Source organism: Nelumbo lutea, chromosome 4, assembly GCF_056320005.1.
Source record: "Nelumbo lutea isolate HS-2025 chromosome 4, American lotus-T2T, whole genome shotgun sequence".
In the NCBI taxonomy this organism is placed as follows: Eukaryota; Viridiplantae; Streptophyta; class Magnoliopsida; order Proteales; family Nelumbonaceae; genus Nelumbo; species Nelumbo lutea.
The window spans coordinates 24,414,924-24,442,483 of record NC_142687.1 but is presented as its reverse complement, the minus strand read 5'-3'; the positions used below and the strand labels follow the sequence as shown (position 1 = coordinate 24,442,483).

The 27,560-nt window shown below is 35.6% G+C and overlaps 1 protein-coding gene, 1 long non-coding RNA gene and 3 other non-coding genes across 5 annotated transcripts; 3 read left to right on the top strand and 2 right to left on the bottom strand.

Annotated features, from left to right (window-relative positions):
- Positions 1-2,917: 2,917 nt before the first annotated feature.
- LOC148854676 (uncharacterized) lies at positions 2,918-4,465 on the bottom strand. Its single transcript, XM_088982621.1, has 2 exons — positions 3,594-4,465; positions 2,918-3,392 (listed from the first exon to the last, which is right to left on the bottom strand). The coding sequence occupies exons 1-2, from the start codon at positions 4,239-4,241 to the stop codon at positions 3,300-3,302; spliced, it is 741 nt and encodes a 246-aa protein (XP_088838747.1). The 5' UTR covers positions 4,242-4,465; the 3' UTR covers positions 2,918-3,299.
- A 1,231-nt stretch (positions 4,466-5,696) lies between these two features.
- TRNAK-CUU (transfer RNA lysine (anticodon CUU)) lies at positions 5,697-5,769 on the top strand. Its single transcript has one exon. It is a non-coding gene; the product is annotated as a tRNA-Lys (tRNA).
- A 4,238-nt stretch (positions 5,770-10,007) lies between these two features.
- Positions 10,008-10,080, top strand: TRNAM-CAU (transfer RNA methionine (anticodon CAU)). The gene has a single exon. It is a non-coding gene; the product is annotated as a tRNA-Met (tRNA).
- Positions 10,081-15,029: 4,949 nt separating this feature from the next.
- TRNAK-CUU (transfer RNA lysine (anticodon CUU)) lies at positions 15,030-15,102 on the top strand. The gene has a single exon. It is a non-coding gene; the product is annotated as a tRNA-Lys (tRNA).
- Positions 15,103-25,762: 10,660 nt separating this feature from the next.
- Positions 25,763-27,166, bottom strand: LOC148854672 (uncharacterized). Its single transcript, XR_016112681.1, has 3 exons — positions 26,629-27,166; positions 26,313-26,394; positions 25,763-25,839 (listed from the first exon to the last, which is right to left on the bottom strand). It is a non-coding gene; the product is annotated as an uncharacterized LOC148854672 (long non-coding RNA).
- Between the last annotated feature and the right edge of the window lie 394 nt (positions 27,167-27,560).

Here is a 27,560-nt window from a genome sequence, read left to right as displayed (position 1 = left end):
CACAGTGTATGCGTCAATGTAACCCAAGATTGCACTCTCAGTATTGTGGTTAAATGAGGATTCTTGGGTCTTGCCCCAAATTTAGGAAGCAAGTAAGATGGAAACACAAGCTTAGTTGAAGGGCTACCCTATGCTCTCCTATCTCTCTATACAAACAACCCAAACTCCTCTCAAGAAATTTCATCTCCAATCAGAGATGGTGAGAGTGAGGTCAGGAGTAGGGATGCAAACCGATCGGATCATATTCAAATCCGATTTGACATTCATGTCAGATCCGATCTGATCGGATCTTATAGGACTCGATTTGAATTCAAATCCTATCGATAAGTCAGATCTTCGGATCTTTTCCAATCTGATTTGTATTCTTTAAAATTTAATAAATTATTAAAAAATAAAATATACTAATTTATATAAAGTAAAACCAAAAATACAAGCATTTCTTAATTATTTTCTCATATATATATACATATTTTTATAAAAATAAATAAATAATATAACAAATTTATAAAAATATAATACAAAAAATATATAATTATAAATAAATAAATAAATAACATATATATTATATATTTATATTTATAAATATATAATATGTTTCGGATCGAATAGAAGGGTGATCCGAATTTAACCAAATAGAATCGGATCTCAGATAGGATCGGGTTGATCCATTTGCACCCTTAAGTGAGGAGAGATCAGTTTCTTTCATTGGAGGTTGAAACCGATCTCTCTCTCTCTCTCTCTCTCTCTCTCTCTCATCACTTTCAAAGGCACACACCCTCCCCCTATCGAGCCGAGCTTTTAACGAGCCAAGCTCGAATAGCTCATGAAAGGCTTGGCTTGTGGCCACCCCTAGCTTTTGGAGATGGAGAAGGTGCGGAGCTGGATGGCGCTGACAGCAAGTCTTGGATCCTTGGACTTTAAGAGAGAGAAGAAAACTATACACATGTTTAATGTTTAACTGTCACAATCACAGTTGGGTAGTTCTAGTGACAAATTTACTTTGTCGATGATTTATTACCCTTACCGGTGAAATGATTTTAATCGGTGTTGTTTTGGTCATTTTAAATTTTTTCAGTTTAATAATTTAAAAAATATATGGACATTTCAGTAATTTTATTTTATACAGAAACGTGACTTAACGGAAATGGACCCAAGTGTCTATTTTTGAGAGTTTAGGATACTCAAGTGTTGCAATTGAAAGTTCAAGTACCTTTCTATTACTCCCCCAAAAGTATAGGGTACCTATCTGTAATTCACCCTTTCTTTGTTGATTTAATGGGTAATTATATAGAATTAAAAAATTAAAGTAAAATAAAATAAAAACAGAAAATTAGGAAGGGGTTTGAAGCAAGGAAAGGCATGGTGACATGGACAACCTTGCTTTATATATAGAGAAAATAGATATGACCAGATATAGAATTAGGATTCTATTTTTTGGAAGAACTAATTAAAGAAATGTTCTATTTTTTCAGTTTTTTTTTTTTTTCTGATACAAACGTGAGAAGGTTTTCTTGGGAAGCAAGACATGAAATTGTGTTGATAGAAGAAACACATTTATTAGTAAGCAATCTGGAGGCTAATCAATTAGAGCAGATACCATGTCATTTTTGTTAGAAAGCTTTGGATCACTACTACTACTCACCATCTTGGTGTGGAAAAAGTAGTTTCGGAGGTGGTTCATGAAATTAATAAATGCTTATATATTGGATCTGCCGATTACATATAGGTGGTACCCATTGCTTTGCTGAATTCCTACTAAAATGATGCAATCTCTCCATTGACCATGTCTTATTTAGAAGATGGCTGGGTTGAGTAAAAGGGAAAGAAAGTAAACAAACTTTTTGCCCAGCCAAGCAGCAGCCAACTCAAATCCCCCAAATCTTAGCTGTTTCTCCCCCTTCTTTCCTTTACTCCCCTCCAAACCGAATCAGACTGCAGCTGGCCCACCTTGGTGAAGGTTGAGCTCATCAGGTGAATAGAAGTTTGGCCCATTAACAAATTGTAGGTTTAGGTATTGCATGCACAACCTACTTTTATGTGGTACATTTTCTTTCTTAAAGAATTTTTGTTGATTATATTTATTAACCCACGTCAGTTGTAAGGTCACATCAGGATGCTTTTGGTCACAATTATATTATATCAATTTTATCTGTCCAGCGTCACAAATTAGTTGACAATCTTGGGCTTGTTGAGTATGACTTGCGAGAAGATATAAGCAAAAACTTTGAGTGCTGATCAAGTAAAATATGTAGCATCACCGTTCAGCAGTGGTGGTTATAATAGCACAATCGAAATCCCTCTGGATTTCAATAGTAGCAAATTTATCAGCTATATTTTTTCATTTCTTTGTCGTAATATGCACTGGAGCATGGCAATGCCAGTAGCGTGGATTAATACTCTTCAGAATTGAAACCTTTACAACATCAAACTAAGGGTCCATCTGGGTCACAGCCAGAATTACTGGAGTCGAAATCGAAATCGAAGTCCCTCTGCAATAGGTATTGAAATGATGTATTTTCATAGTTTGTTTGGTTCATACAGAAATCTGCAGAATGGGAATTAGAATCAGCTGGATCAGATGGGATTTCATTTTCAAGTGAGGAGGAAGAGGACTGCCATTCCACCATGAATTAAACTGGGATTTCGATTCCGCTTAACCAAACAGTTGAAATCAGAATGGGCCATTCTGATTCCGATTCCAGACCCCATGCCTATGAACCAAACAGGCTTTAATTGTTTACATTTTTAGATCGGGAAGCCTTTTGATCTCATCAGGTTTTTAAAATTAATTGTTTTTGTTGCCCTCCATATCCCATATGCTGCATTGTTACACAATGTCTTTGCATTCATAGATGAATGGTAATTGGTGGTTAAACTGTAATTGTATATTGTGAGACCAGTACCAAGACTAACTCAATGAAAGCACACATCAAGCAATACATAGATCAAAAATCAACAATGACATGAGAATCATATATTATACAAATCCTCATGGCTAACGCTGCATGTAGGATATACTGGGTCTTCTATTCTCTTCTTCTCCCTTGATATGACTAGATGATTAATATTTTGTTTTATTCTTCTCTGTAGAGGGACCCTTTTTCAATTCTCTTTTGTGGGTAAGCTAGAAGTAGAGCTCAAAATTCATGGTGTTGTAGTGGAGAAAGTTTACAAACTCAACAAAGGTCTCAAAACCATAAATCCGCACAACTTAAATATGCATCTCTGCTCAGTAAATGAAAGAATCTTATCGAAAAGGATTTCAACAAAAAAATAAATAAATAAATAAATAAAGCAATCTAGCCCATAATTGCCAGGGGAGCAAGAACAGCTATGCCAATCCTCACCCACCCAAGTAGTCCTCCGTGCTCAAAGGTTCCGATACCTCCATTCTGCAATTGAAATAAAATGAATCGGCGGTCATTCACAAGCCTTTGAAAAAAGTCCGATTTGGGTGCAGTTGTAACTCAGACACGAAGAAAAATGTGATGAAATTAATGGTGAATAATGCCCCTCAAAAGATTATGAAAACATTAATGACAGTCACTTAATTAGAATAGGAAAAGAGAAGGCAGGTTAATGATATTAATTACCAGGTTGGAATCAGGTGCCGGTGCCAATGCCGTTTGATCATCAGGATCCGGAGTGGCAGGTGGTGCTGGGGGACTTGGTACAGTTGGTGCTGGCGCTGGTGCATGATGATGCTTCTTGTGCTTGTGCTTGTGCCTCTTGTGCTTTGTGGGAGCAGGTGCAGGTGAAGGAACCAGTACTGGTGCTGGTGCTGGCGCAGGTGACTCCTTAACTGGTGCTGGTGCTGGTGGCTGTTTTGTCGGTGAGGGCACCGGTGCCGGTAGTGGTGCTTTCTTAGCTGGTGCTGGCGCTGGTGGCTTTGTTGGTGGAGGTACAGGTGGAGGTGAAGTCGGTGCTGGTGGAGGCGTGACCTGTGGTGGTGGAGGTAGAGCGGGTGCTATAGCTGGAGGTGAAGCTGGGGCTGGTGGTTTCGGAGGAGCAGCAACCGGTGGCGGTGGGGTCTGTGTGGGTGGTGAAACTTGGGGTGAAACACTTGGGCTTGAAGCCGCCGGTGGTGGTCTAGGAGATGGTGAAGATATAGGAGTAGTTGTGGTTGCAGGCACCGCCGCAGTGACAGGGCTAGAAGGTGCGGTTGCGGGTGCTTGGGCATGAGATATGCCTATCTGAATACAAAGGCAGGCCAAAGTGCAAGCCAACCACCAGGAAGCCATTTCCTCTGCGATGGCAGTTGATGGAAGCAATGGTGTTTATATACAATAAAGGAAGAAAGAATGGTAATTGGAATTAAAAATATTTGGTGAATGAGGGGGAGATGTAATCTTCATGTGAAGTGGACGTCCCTGCTACTCATTTGAAGAATGAGGTTGTTGATGGGAAAAGTAGGTTAGCTTCCTTTGATCCATGGCCCTCTAATTAACCTGCTCACTTTCATTACAATCAATGATGGTAATCTTTTTTTAATTTGTAGCATTGATAAAACTTACTATAAGTTAACTAGTACTAGTACTAGTGGCCCGGGCTCCTGTGTTTTCATTTCCAACTATCATTAACCCGGAGGGTCGGACCGTTCGGCCAAAGAATCATCCAGCCAATCAGTTCAGTTTCACCCTTAGCCTGTCTTTTGATAAAAAACTGTTGATTTTGTCAGGAATCCATTGGCCCGAGTGATCAAGCTTTTGATCCATTCAACCCATATAATGGTTTTTGCTTTTTTTTTTTTTAATTGGAATAAATCATTCATTCAAACCAAACAATCGAATGGCTGACTCAAAAACTAATGCCCGAAATGGTTTCGATTCCGGATCGTTTTTTAAAACAATGCCGGGCTCTCCGTGTTCTATCTGATTGCATGCCCAAATTCCTAACTATACTTATTTTGTGTGGCTGCCTTCTGAAAATTAGTAATCGATAGATAGCAAAACAAATCATAGTCCCAATTTTCTTGATGGTCTCTTGCTTAACTTACAAACTAAACCTGAGTGGTTGAAAAATGTAGGAGATACAAGACATGAATGAATGCATGGAGAGAGGAAAAACCTTGACTAACAGAGAAGAAATGTCATTGTCTTACAACTAATACTTACTTTTTGAAAAATGTTTTCCAGAATCAATTACCATAATATATATTATTGATTTTTAAGAAATTAATGGGTTAATTTTTCCTTCTTCATTTTATAACGTGCAACCAAATGCAGCCTTTTATGTTTTTAACGAGTAATTAGGTTAGTTTACTTAGGTAGTGTTTGGTTTCATGGAAGAATGACGAGATATTGTGTTTTGGTCTACACAACGGCTGATGCCACTTAGCTGTATTTTGGTATTTTTCGGATCAAGCAATAAGGTTTTAGGTTTTAACCTGAGACAAGCAAGTTTCAAACTTCAAAGCCATCGGCAACAAAATACCCTTTTACTGGGTATATTAACTCCTAATTCCTAACTAGCAGCCACATTTAATAACATTTTTTTCTCAGGAATGTTCGTGAACATCTGTCTCTCAATGTAGGACCAAAGTGTAGGTAAATTATTTTAATCAATCTCAAAAGTAGGAAACCCCAAAAAAGGAGCCCCATTTCGTGTCTGCCCTCATTAAAATTCTTGTTGATGTTGACAGTAGTATCGCTTGTTAAATTTTTCGATTAACTATGAGTAAGTCGTTATACAATGATGCCCGTCTAGCTCTCTCGGTAGAGTGCAAGGCTCTTAACCTTGTGGTCGTGGGTTCGAGCCCCACGGTCGGCGTCATCTTTCTTTTTTTTATTGTGACCCAATCATATGGGTTGAATTAAGGTTATGTATATTTGGTTTTAGGGTGAGGTTATGGTTTTGATTCTTTTAACCACGTTGGTTTGGGTCATTTGGGTTTTGGCTGATTCATGCCGGGTCACGATCTTTTGTACATATAAAAGTATTCTTGTAAATTTTTTACTTCTAATTCTAATAACTTTAAAGTTTAAGTTTTTTTTTTCTTTTTTTTTCTATAAAATATAATTTAATACATTAGATCAAGCTCCTTTTGACCAAGAATTTCATATTCTTTTTTCAGATTTATGTAGGGATCAGGGAATGTTTATTTTCTTAGGTATTAAATATAATTTAATCTATTAGGTGGGTAAATAACTTTCCCACCTAGGGGAAAGTTGCCACCACTTGAATGGAACAAAAATGCCCCTTTTAATAGTGTATCTTTATGGATAAAATGGTCATTGCCTTTTTACATGAGGTTATGGTTTTGATTCTTTTAACCATGTTGGTTTGGGTCATTTGGGTTTTGGCTGATTCATGCCGGGTCATGATCTTTTGTACATATAAAAGTATTCTTGTAAAATTTTGACTTCTAATTCTAATAACTTTAAAGTTTAAGTTTCTTTTTTCTTTTTTTTCTATAAAATATAATTTAATACATTAGATCAAGCTCCTGTTGACCAAGAATTTCATGTTCTTTTTTCAAATTTATGTAGGGATGAGGGAATGTTTATTTTCCTAGGTATTAAATATAATTTAATCTATTAGGTGGGTAAATAACTTTTCCCACCTAGGGGAAAGTTGCCACCACTTGAATGGAACAAAAATGCCCCTTTTAATAGTGTATCTTTATGGATAAAATGGTCATTGCCTTTTTACATGAGAAATAAAAGAACATGGGTAAATGCAGTTATCCAAGTAAGTGTTTTCAAGAAAACTTACCCAAATAATTGCATTTACCTGAGTAAGTAATTTACCAAAAAACAAACGGCCCAAATAACAACTTTTTGAACTAGTACATTGGTGTTTCTTTTAACATGGGAAAAGGACAATAGACAATGTGAGTCAGCAATAGTCTTTGCATCGTTCAACATATGCCTCCATCTCCATGGTACTGTTGACCTTGACCTTGAACCTTGCATGTGTGTAATCAACAACAAGCAATCACCTTTGATTTGAATCCACCTTCCGTAATATATAATCGACTGTTGTCTCCAAGGTTTTAAATTTCATAACGTATCAGCCGATACGGCCACGCCGATACATACCCGAAATGGGCCAATGTGCATTATGTATCAACTAAATTTAATTTTCCTCTTTTTTTAAAAATTTAAATTTAACTTATCTCTTATATTTCATTAATATCAATTTTAATTAAGTCTTAAAGTTTGAGACATCACTAAATGCTAATATAATTTAATTAAATTCTCATTTAAGTTACATTTTATTACAACATTTAATATGTCATTAAATGTTATTTAAGTGAAATAACTTGTTAAAAATCACAAACCAAAGGTAACAAGTTTCAAACCCAACTCATTTTCTTATAACAATAATTACTTAACTGTTATGCCAACCTTAATTACTTATTAAAATGACACATTTTTTTTATACTTAAAGCAATCTTTTTTGCCTTGGTGGATGTTTCCCTATAAATGCTATAAATTTGATTATTAATATTTATATAATAATAAGTTGAAACAAGTTATATTTATTTATTAAAAATTAAGGTATATATTAACTTGTATACATAATAAATATTATCTAAATCTATATATAATAAATGTTAACTAATAAATGATTTTAAAAAAATATTAACTAATAAATATTAGTATATATATACACACATTTTAGTTCTTCTATTATTTTTCAATGATTACTAATTATATCCCGATACTTTATATAAATCATTAAAGAATGGTTTTTATGCTTAAATAAATTAGTTATACTAACATAAAACTCATTTTTCTTATTGTTCATATTTTTAATGATGTTTTCTTTTTTCTAGTGTATCCATGAGTATCTTGATTTTTCGTCCGTATGTATACGTTTCCAAAGCATATCTCGATATGTTTATTAAAGTTACCTTTTCGATACTTTAAACCTTGATTGTCTCCATTACCAAAAGTAAAACTCACATTTTTGTGGTTTTTGCATCCATCACTTCGATAGAACAAGCTCATGCAATGAGAAATTTCCCCTAATTATCAATATGCCAACATATCACTCCAAACCACACAATTTTAGAAAAAGCACAAGATAAGAACAAATGCCCCAATGCTTCTATATCTCCATTACAAAAGACTAGACATGTTCATGGGCCGAGCTGGGCCGGGGTTTTGCTCTTTATTAACATAAATTTTTTAGGCCCGAGCCCAAAGCCCGACTTGGAAGTCTGAGCGCCAGTGCCCTCTAAGGATTGAATGATTCTTGTTGAGTTCGCCGATTCCTGGGAGTTTGAGAATGAGAATAGAAACTGAGAAAGTGAGAAGATAGAAGATGACAACAATGCTGGCCAGAGAGAGAGAGAGAGAAAGAGAACTCACTGCTAGAGAGAGAGAGAGAGAGAGAGAGAGAGACGATCTAGATCTGGTGGCATCAGTTTCTAGTGCCTAAGTTCGCAGAATGAAAACGGTGCGCCTGGGTTCTGGTGGCGCCAACTAGAGAGAGAACTAAGAAGATAGAAGACATAGTTCTAAGAAGAGAGAGAAATGATAATGAAAAGAAAGAAGATGATAACGGTGCTGGCTAAAGAGAGAGAGAGAGAGAGAGAGAGATTATCGCCGAAGAGAGAAATGACTACTTTTGGTGGCGTCGGCCACGAGTGACTGAGTTTGCAGGTGCAACTAGATTCATCGGTTCTGAGAGTTTGAGAGGGAGAAATGAGAGCCGCTTCTGAGAGTGAGAGTGAGAAAGGAGAATGAAAAGTAAAATTTTAAGTATTTAGGGTTAGGGTTAGGCAGTTTAGGAAAAGTCAGGCTGGGCTTTTTTAACAAATCTCGAACCCAACCCATAAAATAGTCAGGCTTAGGCTTTTAGGCCCAAGGTCAAGCCCATGGGCTAAAACACATGCTCAAGCCCGTCCGAAGGCCAAGTCGGGCCGGGCTAGCCCATCGAGCAACCCGGCCCATGAACAGGTCTACAAAAGACGCAACATCAATCCACATAATCACCCCACCACCTATTCTTGGTGAACACCACTCCTTGCAATAATTTTCAAAGGGATAGATTTTAGCTTTTCAAAGTTTCACCCAAAAGGCCCGTTCCCGTACCTCTAGAAAACCTTGTGTCACTAACATCGTAGTTAGACTGGAAACGCCAACCTTTTTGATTGCCACCTGAATATCATTAGGAAAAAGAGCTTCTAACAAGTTTTCATTCCACTCTCGAGAGTGTGTAAGCAGTTCACTTACAAGTTTCACACCCAAATTCTCATTTCTTAGAGAATTAGCGAGTGTAAATTTATGTACTTCAGGAATCCATGGATCCTCCCATCCCCAATAAGTCGGCAACACCCTTTTGTTTTAAAACGGGTCTGATTTTACAAACCCCTTTCCAGGAAGAAGACCCCCTAACTGGCGCATTGAAGAGGTGTTGGGGTTACATGTGTATATCTTGATTTTAGTTTTCTTCTCTTTTTAAATGGGAAAAGTAGTGATACCTTACAATCTACAAAATAATTTCGTGACTTCAGTTAATGAATTTTAAGTCTTCAGAACATGTTAAAAAACAGTACAGTTGAAACACTACAAGTCGGGTTGCATTAGTATCAGGTTAGACCCTATAAAGTTGGGTTCGGGAATTATGCAATTTTAAGCTGGGTATAGTTGGTTCAGGTTGAGGCACTGGAGGGTCGGGTTAGGGTTGAGGCAAATCGTGCAAAACTTGATCCATTAACATCCCTAAATGGATCTAATAAATAGTATTCACGTGTTGATATAGTGAGTCTTAGACATTTTAAAAAATTATAATGAATTTAAGAAAAATGTTAAAAACTCATGATGAATTTTAAACAATTTCTCCAATAACAAATTTTCTCAAGAATGTTCGCGAATATCTCTCTCAATGTAGGACAAAGTGTAAATAAATTATTCCAATCTATCTCAGAAGTAGGAAACCCCAAAAAAGGAGCCCCATTTCGTATCTGCCCTCGTTAAAATTCTTCTTGATATCGACAGTAGTATCGCGCTTGTAAAATTGGTGGATTGACTATGAGTAAATCACCAAACGACGATGCCCGTCTGGCTCAGTCGGTAGAGCGCAACGCTCATAACCTTGTGGTCGTGGGTTCGAGCCCCGAGGTTGGCGTATTTTATCTTAATGTAACCCAATCATATGGATCGAATTAAGGTTAAGTATATTTGACTTTAGGGTCAGATTATGATTTTGATTATTTTAACCGAGTTGGTTTGACTGTCATTTGGGTTTTGGCCGATTCATCCAAGGTCATGATTCCTATACATATACAAATATTCTTATAATTTTTTAACTTCTAATTTTAAATTTTAAGATTTATTTATATATATATTTTGATTTTAGTTTTCTTCTTTAGAAAAGTGACACCTCAGAATCTATAAAAGAATTTCATGACTTCAATTAATGAATTTTAGGTTGACAGCCCTAAGTGGATCTAATAAGTAGTAGTCACACTCTTAAACACTAAGGCTCAATTTGGAAATAGTATAAATATAAATATATACAAAATAATACAAAGTACAAGATTTTGTACCCTACAAATTTGTATTTGTACTCTTTCCAAACTGAGTCTAAATAAATTTTTTGAAAACAAATTTAGTAGACAGTTGTCAAAATATTCATAGAATAAAGGGTTTCTAGCGGAAAATTTTTGCCCTTAATATCAATAAAAAATAATATTTTTATATAATAATCAAAATGGAACTAACTTTTTTTTGAAAATATCAAAAAAAAAAAAAAAGCAGTGGAAACTGTTGCTCGTCTTCCTCTCTGCCTCTGTATTCATGCGAATGGATCATAATTTTCTTTCCCGCTTGGCAATAGTTATCATGACCAATATGATAATGTCTGAATGATGTCCACGCAAAAAAGACAAATAATTTACAGATTGTGCCGAAAAACTACTTAATTGGCCGGAAAACCACATTGCAGCTGCTGATGATTTTTTTTTTTTTTTTTTTTCGATTTGTAGGATACGACTAGGTACAGAAGCTTGGTCTGGAAACATCTTGATCTTGAAACAGTGACGTCGTCACACTGAGGCCAGTCGCATTGCTAAAGACGAGTTCCCCAGTGTGACGACTGTATTCCAACATCTTGATCTTGGTCCGGCCACGTACAGAAGCTTCTCCTCTTTAGCAATGCGACTGTATTCTTCCCCAAAAACTCGTCTAAGTCCTTCGTCGCAATTGCACTTGGAGACGTCGTCAGAAAGGAGATGGCGAAAAGACCTCGGAAATTAGATCAGCCCACAGATCTAGGACCCACCTCCACCACCTCTTCCTGTTCTTCCAGTACCATCCAAAAACGAACCACAGGATTCAATGCTTCTTACACCAAAGCCTGCTGCTCCCATAATTGCCTATCATAAACGCAGCTCAATCTCTACCAAAGCTTATTCTACGACAAGCATAGATAGGAAAGGGAAGCAACGACTAGTAACAGCAACGGTCGATGAGAAACCGGTTGTCGATAGAAAGCAAGTTGATGACTCATTTGCGACTGTAGCCGATGACAAGAAGAAGACGAGAAAATGGCCCACAACGTCGGGTGTTAGAAGCTCAAGAACGGGCAACAATAAGGGCCATACCAACACGACCGCCAACAAAAATTCAAACGCGAATGCTAGGCAAACCACCCCACCCAGCTCGAATCCTGTCTTGGCAAGCATGGGTAGTGCAGATCGTGAAGGCAGTCTGGAGCCCAAAGCTAAGAGGAAGAATAATAACACGCAACGAACTTCTTGAACAGATAAAAAGGAGCTCTTCATCCAACGGGACACTATTAGAGATGTTGAAAAGCTCCCTAAATAATTCTAACAATAACAAAGGAGGCTCAGGAGGTGGAGCAACCGAGCAAAAGAAAATGAGTGAGTGGAGTGATGGGCGGGAAACAAACTACTGAGCAGAACAGTCCATGGGAACGCCTCCTCTGCCCCCTCATGCACCGTCGAAGCGGGTGAATACAGAGGCAGAGGAGGATGACGAGCAACAGTGTCTACTGCCCTTCATATTTTTCCAATAAAAGTTATCCTATTTTGATTATTATATAAAAATATTATTTTTTTTATTGATATTAAAAGCAAATAATTGCCTAAAAACCCTAGAATAAATCCATCTATGAAGTAAACACATTAATTTGGATGCGTTTTTGCACATGTCTCTTAAAATACCTTTCTAAAAGATTAAAATCAACTTTTGAGAAAGATGTATAATATTTGTGTATTCATTCACTGTAATTACAAGGGTAATACAGTGAATGAAATTAAAAATAATTGTCACATCAATAGAATTATACACCCTTTCAGTGTTGTCACAAGGGTTTGGCTACCGAATCCAGTCTCACCATAAACCACTAATATTGGATGTCTAATTATGGTACATTGACAATTGAAGGTTGAGCACAGATTCAGGTTCAGGGGCCTTATTTGGTGAAAGATTTAAGTATGGTAGCTCTCAAAAATGGAGTCCACTAAAGTAGGTGGTGGTTCATGAATCATGCATGAAACCAACCAGTAGCAAGGTACCTATGTTTGGAACATTTCTCAAAAGTAGGGAAAACACAGGCAACAGTATTCACAGGTCACACAAGTAGATTCTCCCAAGTCCCAATAACCACTATTGCCTATAACTTGTAAATTGACAATTCATAGACTCTCAGGGGGGACCCAGGGTAGCCATGGCTCCCCCTGTGGTCCAAATTCTCCACTTCGAATAGAGTTTTCTATGTAAAATTCCCTCTCCTAAACTCCCCACCCTAATACTTGGCCTTCCTATGGGCCCATCAATACTTATTCCCCCTCCCCATTCCACTTTAGATTTTGCTCCTTCGTAAAAAATTTCTGACTCCGCCCTCTTGACTCCATTACAAGATCATCCTGTTGAAAAACAAATATATTATATTTTTTACTAGTCCTTTAATTACACTGGTAGTGAACTATTAACTGAAAATCCAACGCCTTTCAGCCAAGGGAGCTCAATATCATTGATCAGAAATCCCATTTCATCAACAGCTGAATTCAACTACCAAAAGCTATGAAATTGCTTATTTACACACATAAGCAACAAAGCAAAAGACAAGGGTATCTATAGTACAAGAAAATTTAACAAATTTTCTAATTTTTAATTTTTCTAACTTACTAATTTTACTCATTTACTTAAAATAGTAACTTTATTAGTAAATTATTAAATAATTTATAATAACATCATTAGTTACTAATTTTTTAATTTAGTAATTCACGGTACCTTTACTAATTTATTAATGTTCTAATTTACTAATTTAATAATGTACTATTTACCATAAATTTTAATAATTATTAACATGTTACTAATATACTAATTTCTAGTAGTTTTAGTAATTATTAATTTTATTGTTAACTAACTTTATTAAATGAGTAATTTTAAGAAGTTCACTGAACTTTGATTCAGTAATTTTTGTAATTTTCTAATTCACTAACTTAAGAAAATTAAGTAATTTGCTAATTTAGTAATTTAACTACCTTTCTAATTTGAACTTTACTGGCTCACTTTGAACAAATTTATATATCTAGTACGTTAACGTTAACGGATAAATCAAAGTAATTAAAAAATTTACTAATCACAATTAATAAAAGTTCACCTTTGTAATTTAGGTAAATCAATGATTAGCTAATTTTAGTAGTTTATATGTATATTATTTAATATCTAATGGAATTTATTTAGATATCTAGGGAGAGAGATTATAGGGAAGGTTTCCTTTTCCTCCATCTCCACCTACTTGGGTTTTAGGCAAGCTTCCCTTCCACATCACCATTTGTGTGGATTGAGAGAGAGAGAGAGAGAGAGAGAGAGAGAGATTAGGAAACTTTTAGTTGGGGTGAGAAAGTCTGAAACGTGAGTGGTTGAATGTGGGTGGAAATAAAAATCCAAAAATTAAAAAAAAAAATTGAAGGGGGTTTTGGGGTGAGTTTTGAAGGAGAGAAAGAAGTCTACGTGGATTACGTCACTTATATATATATATATATATAGATAGATAGATAGATAGATAGATAGATAGATAGATTTGCACACTATTGCCTTGACCCCTCTATGTATCATCATTTTTAGGTGAAATATTGGATGGATCAGACCATCTGGCTGATTCTTTGCATCAAATCAACTTCCTTCTGTGCATCCACTAGGAAAAATCTGCAATATGACACTTAGAAGTCACTACAGATGAATTATTAAAACCTTTAATTTCTGGTTTTAGCCCATGATCCACAAGTTGAGATGGTCACTTGGCATCTCCTCCAATCTAGAGGTGTGGGATCAAACCCATGGAAGTGCAGGCTCTTCATGAAATGGCCATTGGGCCTTGCATTCATCCTGCTTTGCCTTAATCCCAACTTCTTTGTGTGCATATGTGATAGAAAAAAATAAATAAATATCTCTTTTCACAGGCCAATTTTCTTTTACTTCACCAAATATATTAGTAAGTGGGTGTTCTTTTTTTGGATTTTGAGAGGGGGGACAATAGGATTTTGGTTCCTATTGACCAAGAATCCCATGTTCATTTTTTCAAATTTATCTAGGGACCAGGAAAAGTTTATTTTCCTATGCATCGCTTACCTAGTTAAATGATACCCATCTCCTAAGTGGGTAAATAACTTTCCCACATAGGGGGAAAGTTGCTAACACTTGAATAGGACAAAAATACCCTTTTTAATAATAGATTTTTATAGCTAAAATAGTTATTACCTTATTTATCTGGGAAGTAAAAGAACATGAAAAGAACATGGGTAAATACACTTACCCAGGTAATTACACTTTCCTGGATAATTGCATTTACTTGGATAAATAACTTACTGAAAAGCGAACGGGGCCTAATAATTACTTATACTAAACATATTTTCTACTATTGTCAAAGTAGATGGAATTTAACCATTGTGTATATCTATTCCTTATTTCAAATTTTCTTGATATTGACAGTAATATCACTAAAAAAGGAGCCCCATTTCGTGTCTGCCCTCATTAAAATTTTTCTTGATACTGACAGTAATATCGCTTGTAAAATTAGTTATGAGTAAACCACTAAACAACAATGCCCGTCTAGCTCAGTCGGTAGAGCGCAAGGCTCTTAACCTTGTGGTCGTGGGTTCGAGCCCCATGGTGGGCGATTTCCTTTACTGATTGATTTGTTGAGCCTTATTGACATCTTACCGATATCCCTAATTTTTTTGGTATTTATACTCTTCTTACTATACCATAACCGACAGGGGATCTTCACACTCGTTAAGCAGTAACGTTATGTGCTCATTCACTGACATCCGAATACATTCCATTGCATGGTTTTGTTTTGAAATCAAAAATAATTGTCACATCAACAGAAATTATACGCCCTTTCGGTGTCTCACAAGGCTGTAACTATTGAATCCAGTCTCACCATAAACCACTAATATTGAATGCCTAATTACTGTACATTGACAATTAAAGGATGAGCATAGATTCAGGTTCAGGTGTTATTTGATGAAAGAATTTAAGTATGGTATCTCTGAAAAATGGAGTCCAGTACTAAAGTAGGTGGTGGTTAATGAATCATGCATGAAACCAACCAGCAGCAGCAAGGTACCCATGTTTGGAGCCTTTCCCAAAAGTAGGGAAAACACAGGCAATAGTTTCCACTTGTCACACAAGTAGATTCTCCCAACTCCCAATAACCACTATTGTTTATAGCTTGTAAATTGACAATTCATTGTTTTGGTTAGACTCCATACAAGATCATTCTGTATGTTGATATATTGGATTTTTGTAGTAGACCTTTAATTAGACTGGTAGTGAACTATATGTATTAACTGAAATCGAAATCCTTTCTGCAATTAATATAACACTTAGAAGTAATGCAAATGAATTCTTAAAACCTTTATCTTCTCTTTTTATCTGATGATCCAGGAGTTGATATGGTCACTGGCATCTCCTCCAATTTGGAGGTGTGGGATGATCAGACCCATGCAAGTGCAAGTTCTTCATGGTATGGCCAGTGGGCCCCTTACATGCACCCTGCTCAACCCCAAATCCCAATCCCAACTTCCCTGTGTGCATATGTGATAACAAAAAATAAGTAAATCTCTTCTCATATGTCAATTTGCTTTTACTTCACCAAATGTATTACTACTAGTTACTTATCTAAATATAGTTTCTACCATTGTCAAAGTAGATTGAATTAAGCCATGGATACATCTGCAACACATAGGGGAGCAAAATGTATAATCTAATAGTTCCCTAATAGAAATCTCATATCCCTAAACTGATTAGATGACAAACCAACTTATTGCAAGAGAAATGGGAAACAAGCCCAGAGTTGATTAGTTGCCCATGTTCATCTACACCTATCTGCTGGTTGCTGAATCCCAGGCCCCTTCTATAGTTCTACCTTTGTCTAGCCATGCATACATCTAGATCACTAGTAGATGTATCTATAAACCACCTAAATGGATGCCTTTTTCACTTGATACACATTAGAAAAATGATTATATATGCATACCTATGTAACCAACATATAATTAACCGAGTAAAGATATATAACAGATATATAAGAAAACATTATAGGTAGAAATGAGAAAGAAGATGTCTATATTTGTACCCTAACATATAAGAATTTGAATAAGTGGAGTTTTCCTTGCTCAGAGATAGAATTAACTGTGGAAAGTTGAAACCAGCTCTCTGCAAAGTGAAATTTCAAAGGCAGAAAAAAAAAGAAAAAAAAAAAAAAAACAGATTAACATGTAAGATACCACGGTGTAAATTACATATACCCGATCTGGCCTGCTGACATCTGCTCCTAAAAGCTAATTTCGAACTCAATACCAAAGTAGGAATTCTAGTTTGAAGTATTGATCCAGGCATCCAGCACACATGTGACATGGTTCACGTGTAGGGGTGGATTCTAACCGAGTCGAGTCGAATGGTACGAGGTTCGAGTTCGGTTCACCAAAGTAGTATAAGGAATTGTGAGCTCGAACTCGGCTTGAGTTAAGAATTCGTAAGCTCGAGATCAATTTTAAAAAATATTTTATAAAAATAAAAAATTATATATATAAAATATTTTTATTTAATATTTAAAAAATTATAATAATTAAGATTTATAATATTTATATATATAATTTGAACTCGACTGGAAAATCAGATAAAAATAAGCCGAGCCGAACTCGAATAGCTTGTAAATAACTCAACTCGTGGCCACCCCTATTCACGTGTTACATAAAATGTTTTTCCCAAAAAAAAATACTGAATGAATAAATAAATAAGTGAACTAAATATTCATCCTACAGCATCCCGAACTAAATAATCAGTACAATTGGCCTCTAGATGCACCTGTGGTAAAGATCCAAAAAGTGACGGCAGGGTTCATTTGCTAGTTCACAGTGATTTGGATAAGAAAGTATGGGCCTACTTTGGCAACATAATGGGAATAGGCTTTTCCAGTATGAGCCCATTCAGGTGGTTCACAGTGGCTTTGAATTCTCAAAGTCAATGGACTTGGTGTGTTAAGGCTGTAGCATGTTTTATAGTGTGGGAAGTTTGGGAGGTAAGATGCAAAAGGAAGATGGAATGAGCCTACGGTTGCTTCCAACGAGTTATTTTTAAAGTTAAACGCTGGTTGCAAGAGATCAGCCTTGTATAAGGTTCGATCTCGTTCTGATTCGTGGCAAATTCAGGTGTTATCTAGTTTGGGACTGCGATCCATTCAGCCCACTACAAAAAGATTTTAAATAATCTATGTGAATCCGGTCCCAGCAGGATTTATAAAGTTGAATGTTAATGGGTCAGCTAGGGATAAACCATGCCCAAGTGGGGGTGGCGGTTTGATCAGGGATGGTAGTAATGGTTTCGTCTCAGCCTTCCAAAATTCTTATGGTTTGAATACGAACTTCATGGCTGAGGCTTTTGCTTTACTAGATGGTTTAGGTGGCGCTTGATAACACTTTTCAGACATCTGAAGTATGAAAATGTTGTTTTTCAGATATCAGAGAGGTGTTTGGAAATGTATCTGAATTTGGGTTTCAAAATCATTTTCATATCTGAAATAATAAGACATGGGCCAGGTGGACACGTTCAAATGTGTTTCAAACCTGGCCAAAAGTCTAAAATACCCTTCAACACACACACACTCTCTCTCTCTCCTTTATTCTTCTTAGGGCTGTTCATGGGTCGGGTTGGGTTGGTTTACTGAGGTTTTTCCAACTGACCCGACCTGGTCGGGTTACCTTAACTTGAAACCAAAACCGACCCAGTGTTAAGAAAAACTGACCTGATCGGTTTGAGTCGGGTTGGGTCGGTTTGGGTCTGTTTCGACTCTAAGTTCAACCATGCCCCCCATGTGCCTATGTGGTGCAAGTTTGGGTTGTCAGTTTGAGAATTTATTCTCACTACAAGTGAAGACGACAAAAAGAAGACAAATTGATAAGCATCTGGGATTAGAGATTATTTTCACCATGAAAACTGAAATCATGAATTTCAAACATTATATCAACTCGTATGCACTGCACAAAGGATTATGAACAACTAAACAAAGTATATAATAACATGCTTCTTTAGCTAAGTCAGTTCGGTTTGGGTCGGTTTCGGTTTTCACACAAGAAAACCAAAACCGACACGAACCATTGGTTTATGATATTTTACAACCCGAAACCAACCGATGCTGAAGATAGCCTGGTCGACTCAAGTTGGGTCGGTCCGGGTTGGTCGTTTTGGTCGGGTTGGGCCTTCTTATGAACAACCCTACTTCTTCTTTCTCTCGTCATTGCAACTCCTCCAACAAATTAGCAGCGGCATAGTATAAATGGAAGCTTGCATCATGGATAGTAATACAAAGAGGTTTTGGGCAGTTTCTGGTCTTTCTATTATTGTTAATGTCATATCCATTGGCCAACTTGTGATGAAGAAAACTCATGTTTATCTATCATTTAAGGGGGCAAAGGCAATTGCAAGGGAATAGGTTAGTGAAGTTATCCTTTAAATGTTTATTTTATTATTGGGTTCGACTATGATATGGAAAAGATATGATATCTGAAAAACTTTTGACCAGTCAATTGGAATCATAAACGGGGTAGCCAATCAGGTGTTATTTATCAAAATTCATGGGTGGGTTTTGATTGGTCAAAACTCTTCCCATACCACATCCTTTCCGCATCATAGATTTATCCATTATTATTACATAGATGCCTATTTTAGTTTCCGTCCTTGCTTCCCTACTTATTTTGAGTGTAAGGACTTATAAGTAATAGTATTTTTTATTAGCTTCAACTTCCACTTTTACAAATAACAAAAAGGATTAATATCAATTACCTATTATTGTTTAATATGTGCAGGGTGTTGAAACTATAGATTCAAGCAAAGATTAAATATCATTGATTCATTAGCAAGTGTGCCCATAACAATGAAGAAACTAATGAGTAGAGTTTCTAATGAAAGATACAACATGTGGGAGATATAAAAACAGGAAAAAGTTGCAACTGTGTTAATGATCCCAATACTTCACATCCAATCGAGGAAGCAACCACAACCATATTGAATGAAGCAACTCTAGTGAAAGAGTGTCCACCCCACCTTGTTTGCAATGCACACATAAACTCCTAAACTTTGGGGCAATCCAAGACAAAGAACCAATGGACCATTAAACGAATTTTTGAATGACCAACAAGAAGTTTGGTCTCTCATATCCAAGTTTAACTTTTTATTGAATTACATTGTACAATATGTATGTAGGAGTTGTATTAGGGAATGGATTGGATGTCCAACCCTTTGGCTATTTGCATTGCTACTAAACTTTGTATTTGGGGTTTGTTCTTCAATTTATAATAATGATATTCCCAATTTTAATACTAAGAAAAGAAGGATATTATTTGTTTCTTGTCACCCTTGCTTATAGCTATTGAACTTTGTATTTGGTTTGTTGATTGTTATATTTAATAGACTAGATGGCTTTTAATAGACCTTGCACCATCCGACACTATATATATTGGATGGTTTCTTTTACTTTCAAATTGCCAGTTAAAGTAATAAACTTCTATCACTCATGTGATCTAATAGTATTTACAATCTCAAATGCATCTAAAATATAATAGACTACATAGTTTTAACAAGCTTTCACATTTTTGACATTAAGTAAACTAGATGGTTTCTTTGACTTTCAAATTACTTGTTAAAGTGACAAACAAATATCACTCTAAGTGTCTAGTAGTATTTATAGCCTCAAATATAAAAACCAGTACATAGCATGGTTCTATATGACTTTCAAATATGTACAGGCCATTCAATATTTAACAGACTATATGGTTTTTAATAGAGTTTTGCACTTCGATACTCTATAGAACTGATGGTTTCTTGTAGTGAGCCACCCTATTATGCTTTTTAGTGTGTGGTGACTCCATCCGTCTGGCCTTGAAGTGAATAGTTGGGCTTTTCTTGACATTGACACTTGTAATTTTGAATTATCAATTATAATTGCAAGCATCTATCACCCAAGTGATCTATTATTATTTACACCATGAAATGCATCTAGAACCCAATAAGACCACACGGTTCTATATGATTCTCATAAGTGTACAATCCATCCGGTGTTGAACAAACTAGATGGTATTTTACAAGCCTAGACACCCAACAATAAACAAATTGGATGGTTTCTTATTATTTTGAATTATCAATTATAGTTGCAAACATCTATCTCCTAGGTGATCTACTAGTAATTACACCACCAAATGCATCTAGAGCCCAATAGACCGCATGGTTATATATGATTCTCATAAGTGTATAATCCATCTGGCACTGAATAGACCGGATGGTGTTTTACAAGCTTAGACACCATTCGACACTAAATAGACCAGATGGTTTCTTGTTATTTTGAATTATCAATTATAGTTGCAAATATCAATCACACTTAGGTGATCTAGAGGTAAATTCATTTTCTTGATTTTCTAGCTTTATTTTTTAGAATAATTTAATATTACTTAGTAGATATATAACAGATACTTTCATGCATTTACATATAAGATTTTTTTTTCTAGTTATAAGCATGTCTCAAGCTGAAACAACTCAAAGTCAACCAACTGTTCAAGGTGGTGGTGATCCATTAGAACAAGACTCTCAAATATCTAAATCCTAGGGGCTTAGGAAAAGAAGATCTGAAGTTTTGAAAGATTTTTCTCTCAATAAAAGTGCAGTTGGTGAATATCTTGCCATTTATAATCATTGTAAACAAGACTTTAATGGGTCTAGTTCCAATGGCACCGGTCATTTGAGGAAACATTTGCTTAAATGCTTTAGGAAGAGGTGCAATGAAGGTGGTCAACAAGTATTGTCAGTATCTAAAACTTCACAAGATATATCCACAAAGTTGCAAAACTTTAAATTTGATCAAGAGAAAAGTCGTAGGAATCTCAGGGAAATGATCATTAAGCATGAGTACCCTTTTAATATGGTTGAACATGGATATTTTCAGAAGTTTTGCAATAATCTTCAACCTATGTTTAGACTAATTTCACACAATACAATTACGGCCGACATAATGGCAGTGTACCAACAGAAATAAAAGTTTTATAAATTTTTAGATAAGCTTTCTAGTAGGGTTGGTCTCACCACTTACATGTGGACAGTGGAGAACCAGAACATTGGGTATTGTTGCATCATTGCTCATTTTATTGATGATGACTGGGAGTAGCATAAGAAAATCATTTCTTTTGTGAAAGTACCAACTCCTCATGATGCAGAGACTCTTAGTAAGGTTATAATGGATAAGATGATGGAGTGGAATATCATTAAAAAGGTGGCTACCAATACTTGACAATGCATCTACAAATGATGCTATGGTTAAGGAAATTAAGAGTTGCATTGTTGGTTGACATTTACTTCCATTGTTTGGGGCATATTTTCATATCCATTGTTCAGCTCATATTTTGAATATAATTGCGCAAAATGGTTTAAAAGTCATAGGACATGTGCTTGAGAAAGTTTAAGAATCTGTTAAATATGTTAATTCATCACAATCAATAGATCAAAAGTTTCATAATGCAATAAATCAAATAAAGGTGCAAGAAAAAAAGAAGTGTGCCCATGGATGTGGGAACTAGGTGGAACTCTACATATCTTATGTCAGAGTTTACTTTAGCACTTAGACCCTCTTTTTGTCATTTGGAGTAGATGGATTGTGACTACAAATCAAATCCATCTAAGGAGGAGTGGAAAATGGCATTAATTATTAAAAAAAATGCTTAAAGATTTGCCATGATGCCACCAATAACTTCTCTGGGTTTAAATATCCAATTACAAATCTTTATTTTCAAGATGTTTGTGAAATTCATCTAAAATTGCTTGAATGGGTAAAAAGTGACCGTGTGGAAATCATAATGATGGAAAATGAGATGAAGATAAAGTTCGACAAGTATTGGCATGAATGCAATTTGATCTTAGACATTTCATTAGTTCTTGATCCACGGTTTAAGATGGTACTAGTGATGTTTTACTACACTAAGATTTATGGTAGTAATTATTCTTTTTACATTGGTAAGGTTAATCATGCACCGGTAGATCTTTTTTTTTTTTTAATATGAAATTGATGACATGGATTCATTCATGAGGTGTGTTACTCCCTCAATTATTGGAGAAAATGATGGTTTGAATAATGATTCATTTGTTGATGCTAATGAATGTAGGAGACTTGTTCACATCTTTCGATAGTTGGTGTATGAGTGAATGCCCTACTAATCAAATGCTACACCAAAAGGCAGATTTGGATCAATATTTGGATGAACCACTCTTTCCTAGAAATCCATATTTCAATATATTAAATTGGTGGAAAGTCAATACTCCAAAGGGTCCTATACTCTCTAAGATGGCACGTGATGTATTGATGATCCTGTTTCAACTATGGCATCAAAGTTGGCATTCACAAGCATAGATTTATTGATTCAAGATGTAGTTGCCTTTTTCCTAATATTGTTGAAGCCTTGATATGTGGACAAGATTGGTTTCCGGATTTAGATATTAGTAAGTAAAGAAACATTGTTTATTTGACTTCAGACTTATTTGATGGACATATTAATTCCTTTCAATGTTTTTTTTTTCTTGTATTAGAAAATACTACTTCGGAAAACAATACTTGATGGAGTTTAAGAGTTTTGATCATTATGAAATGGTAAGAAAAATTAACACAAACCAGGTGCTTTTATCTTTCATTATAATCATATGAATACAAGTATGTTTTGATTATTTTTTCTTGTAGGAGTGGGAGCTTGGATTAAAAGATTGGAAATGGGAAGATTGCAGTTGGCATTATTTTGGAGTCTTAGACTTGGTTGGTGGATTTGGAGTTGTCTTAGCTCTTAACTATTGGATATTTTGTGGAGTCTTGAACTTTTGGAGATTTTATATCTTTTTTTTTTGTTCAAAATTGACTAATGGAATTGTTTATTGAGATTTGAGAAACTTAATGTTTTTGAACTTTTAATGGTTTAATGGATTATAGACTTATGGTTTAAAAGTTTAATGAATGTTTGAGAATTTGTTAAAGTTTTGTTCTCAATGATTTAATTTAATGGATTGTCAATCATTCTTGAAGTACGCAGGTTTGAGGGAGGATTGTTTAATGGTTTCAATTCTTGTAGTGATTTTATGAATGATTTAATGGGTTAATGGAATATATAGGTTTGGCAATGAATACCTCTCTTTACCAATCCCTACACACCAAGCTCTACTATGGACAAAGAAAAAGAGAAGATGGGGTAGAAGAAAAGAAAGTTTATCACAATTTAAATGCCACCCATGTGAACAAAGAAAAAGAGAAGATGGGGTAGAAGAAAAGAAAGCTCATCACAATTTAAATGCCACCCATGTGAACCTAGTACTGGGAGTACTAGATAAATGGACGGCTAGTAAGTGGGCTCTTGCTTAATTGCTGGATATTTCAATTATTGAATAAGGAGGCAGTTTGATTTCAAGATCACTCGTATATGCAGGTTTGCTTATTTTTTTTCCCATTAGGCTCCGTTTGGTTGGAGTACAAATACAAATTTGTAGAGTGCAAAACAAAAATGTTTGGTTCATGTGAGTGCAAAGTGGTTCAAGATTTTTTTTTTTTTTTGATGATTCAAAGTGGTTCAAGATTTACACACTCACTTTGCACTCGTCTCATTTGTTTTGAAAGATGCAAATAAGAATACAATTTTTGTGGATGTTTGACATTTCTATCAATGCAAATACAATTGTTTCTTGCTACCAAATGGTGTTCCAGCTACTCCCACCATTAAACAAATATAAAAAATAACAAGCTGCTCGGGCATACAATAGGCATAGAACAGGCACCTTGGTAAAAAATAGCAACATAAAAACAACCAGCTACTCCTACCATCAATGCAAATACCACGGTCTCTTCTACCAAATGGTGTTCCAGCTACTCCCACCATTAAACAAATATAAAAAATAACAAGCTGCCCGGGCATACAATAGGCATAGAATAGGCACCTTGGTAAAAAATAGCAACATAAAAACGACCAGCCACTCCTACCATCAATGCAAATACAACGGTCTCTTCTACTAAATGGTGTTCCAGCTACTCCCACCATTAAACAAATATAAAAAATAACAAGCTGCCCGGGCATACAATAGGCATAGAACAGGCACCTTGGTAAAAAATAGCAACATAAAAACAACCAGCCACTCCTACCATCAATGCAAATACAACGGTCTCTTCTACCAAATGGTGTTCCAGCTACTCCCACCATTAAACAAATATAAAAAATAATAAGCAGCCCGGGCATACAATAGGCATAGAACAGGCACCTTGGTAAAAAATAGCAACATAAAAACAACCAGCCACTCCTACCATCAATGCAAATACAACGGTCTCTTCTACCAAGTAAGTTAGTTTCTCTCTCCTCCTCACGCCAATGACAACTATTCTTTTTGAATAGGAACTATGGAGCTTTCACATAAAGGAACAAAAAAAATAAAAATTAGTGACATAAACCATCCCGCATACATCAAAGTCTAGAAATAAAAGAATCCAATGGCCATGATGTTCTTCTCAATAGCCTCTTGAAAATGTTACACAACAAAATCTGTGTACACTCTCAAGGCCATCACGGCCGTTTCCATGTTTATGGGAGTTAAAAAATATGATTACATCTTAGCCCAAAGCTTAAGTAGATAAAATAAATTCCCAAAAGGGAAAGCAAACAGTTAAAAAAGCTAGATGAAAGAAGTCACTAGCAAGTGGCTATCCCAGAGGTATACTGAACATTACAATTGTAAAGTTTATGCCTATTACAGGGACCATTGTTCAATGGGTGAAAGGGAATTATTAAGCCATACCTCTCTCTCCCTTTCTCCCTCTTCCTAAAGGAAAGAATGCACTCCCCTATCCATGATTCCATGGATGGTTAGAAGAACATTGAATTTATCAACCTCAAGGGCTTAGGAGTTCCCACCTTGGGGTTGGAGTTAGGCTGCGCACCCCCCATGGGTTACATCACTCTCATCTCTTAGAAAATTTTCCCATTGAAAATCAGTAAAAATGTCTAAAAGCTAATCCAGCTTGGTCCAAATGAAGTTATAACAAGAAGCCAATATGACAAATAGCTGGGAGTAGGTTCTTGAAAATTGAACACCCTCGTCAAATCTAGCAACATATGTAACCAAAAATAGATAAAATAATATCAAGAGCATGGGAAATTTGTGAATAAACATTTTGCAACTTCTTATCTCATCCTTCAGACATATGCAGTACACAATAAACTGTAGGACTGAAGATGATAAAACAATACCTACAACATTTACAACATAAACCTTATTAAGCAAAAGCACTTTGATATCTCTCCCAAATCTTTCAAAATGACTCAAAGTCTTCAATACACCCTTAGATCTGCCACAAGTGAAATATTTCAAGAATGTGTTAGATATGTATTCAAATGTTGTACATCAACTGGGAAGTAATAGATGTTGATCACAAAAAAAAAAAAAAACTGGGAAGTAATAGTAACTTAGCAATAGTAAACTCATTTTTCACCAATCATAAAAATGGTAGAATATATTAACATTTATTGATAACTGGGATCCAGTGGTGCCATAAATCCTTGGACTAATTGTTTTTCATTGGTTTATTGATAAATGAGATGTTAAAAGGTTAACTAGTAATATATTAACATTTATAAAAAAAACAAAAGAATAACAGTAATATATTAGCAGCTAATTATATTATAACAGTTATTTGGCAGGTAACAAAAACTTTGTTGATTATCAGTTTCACTATGCAATTTTTTATATGCAGTATGAATGCACACACAACCATACATAGGCGGGTATATGATATAAAAGCTTGATGAGGGAGCCACTCACAGTGAAAATTTACTTGACTTGCACTCATTGAGTTTCTCATTTACAACAACTAAACCATCTCTATTATTTGAAACCCCTGAATCTGCAATTAACAGCTTGTCACTACTAAAGTGATAGAAATTGATTTCACAAAAAGAATCAAACAATATGGTGTGCAGTGCGGTGTTCAATGTTTATTGAAAAGTTTCTATTATTTATTAAAAAATCACAAAAAGAACCAAACAGTATAAACCTTACAATACATCCAGAGACATGGAAGTTTTTGGGAGAATACTAAGAGTTCAGGCATAAAATATTCATGAATATGTCTATATACCTCTTCTGTCCTTATATTTTCTTTTCCCTTTCTTGATTATCTACATTACAAATCAGGCTATAACTTTGGCTAACAGTAGAACTCTGGATACTCCATGAGTTTATACCAAAGCTTGCAAACTGGCCTCAAATCATAGAGTGTGCGAGCCGGGATGTTCACCAGGATGTTGTAGATGATTTCCTCTGCTACATTTTCCAAATCCTCTCTGCACTTCTTCCTACTCGTCTTTTCGCCGTTTTTAATCTTAGGATGCCATCACCCTGCTTTCGTCCACCTTCCTTACCTTTCGAATTTATAATCTGTTACATTTAGTTTTAATCAGAAAAGGAAATTCACAAACCATTACGAAAATGGCATTTCATTAAGAAAATAACAACAACAAAAGTGAAGAACGAAGGAATCAAGTTATGAAGATGCAGACTTGCAGAAGAAGGAATCAAGAAGGAATAAGAGGAGGGATCTGGAAATGGCTGCACTCCATTTCACATAACGGATGAACACAGTGCAAACCTGAACCGAAGGAAGATTCGAGAAAACCCATGGGACGAAGAAATATCAGACATACCTCTCAGGAAAAGGTAAATCGATGGATTTGGAGTTCAGATCTCTCTTCCGACGAGGGAAGTGACCTAAAAACGAAAACAAAATCAAAATGAGAGTTCAGATCTCTCATTACCTCGACAGATGGATGGATTTGGAGTTTAGATCAATCTTACCTCTATCGCAAACGCATAACCTTTCTTCTCTATCGAACGCTCGAAGAGAAAACAGTTGGAAACCTGCTTATTCACTTCGACCAAAATCGTGGCACAATTTCCTCCGTTTTTTATAAAGCAATAGTTTCACCTATTTTCGATGCAAACCTTGGTCTATGCACATTTTTGCATCGAAAATAGGCATATTTTTTAATTCTTACCAAACGAATGCAAATA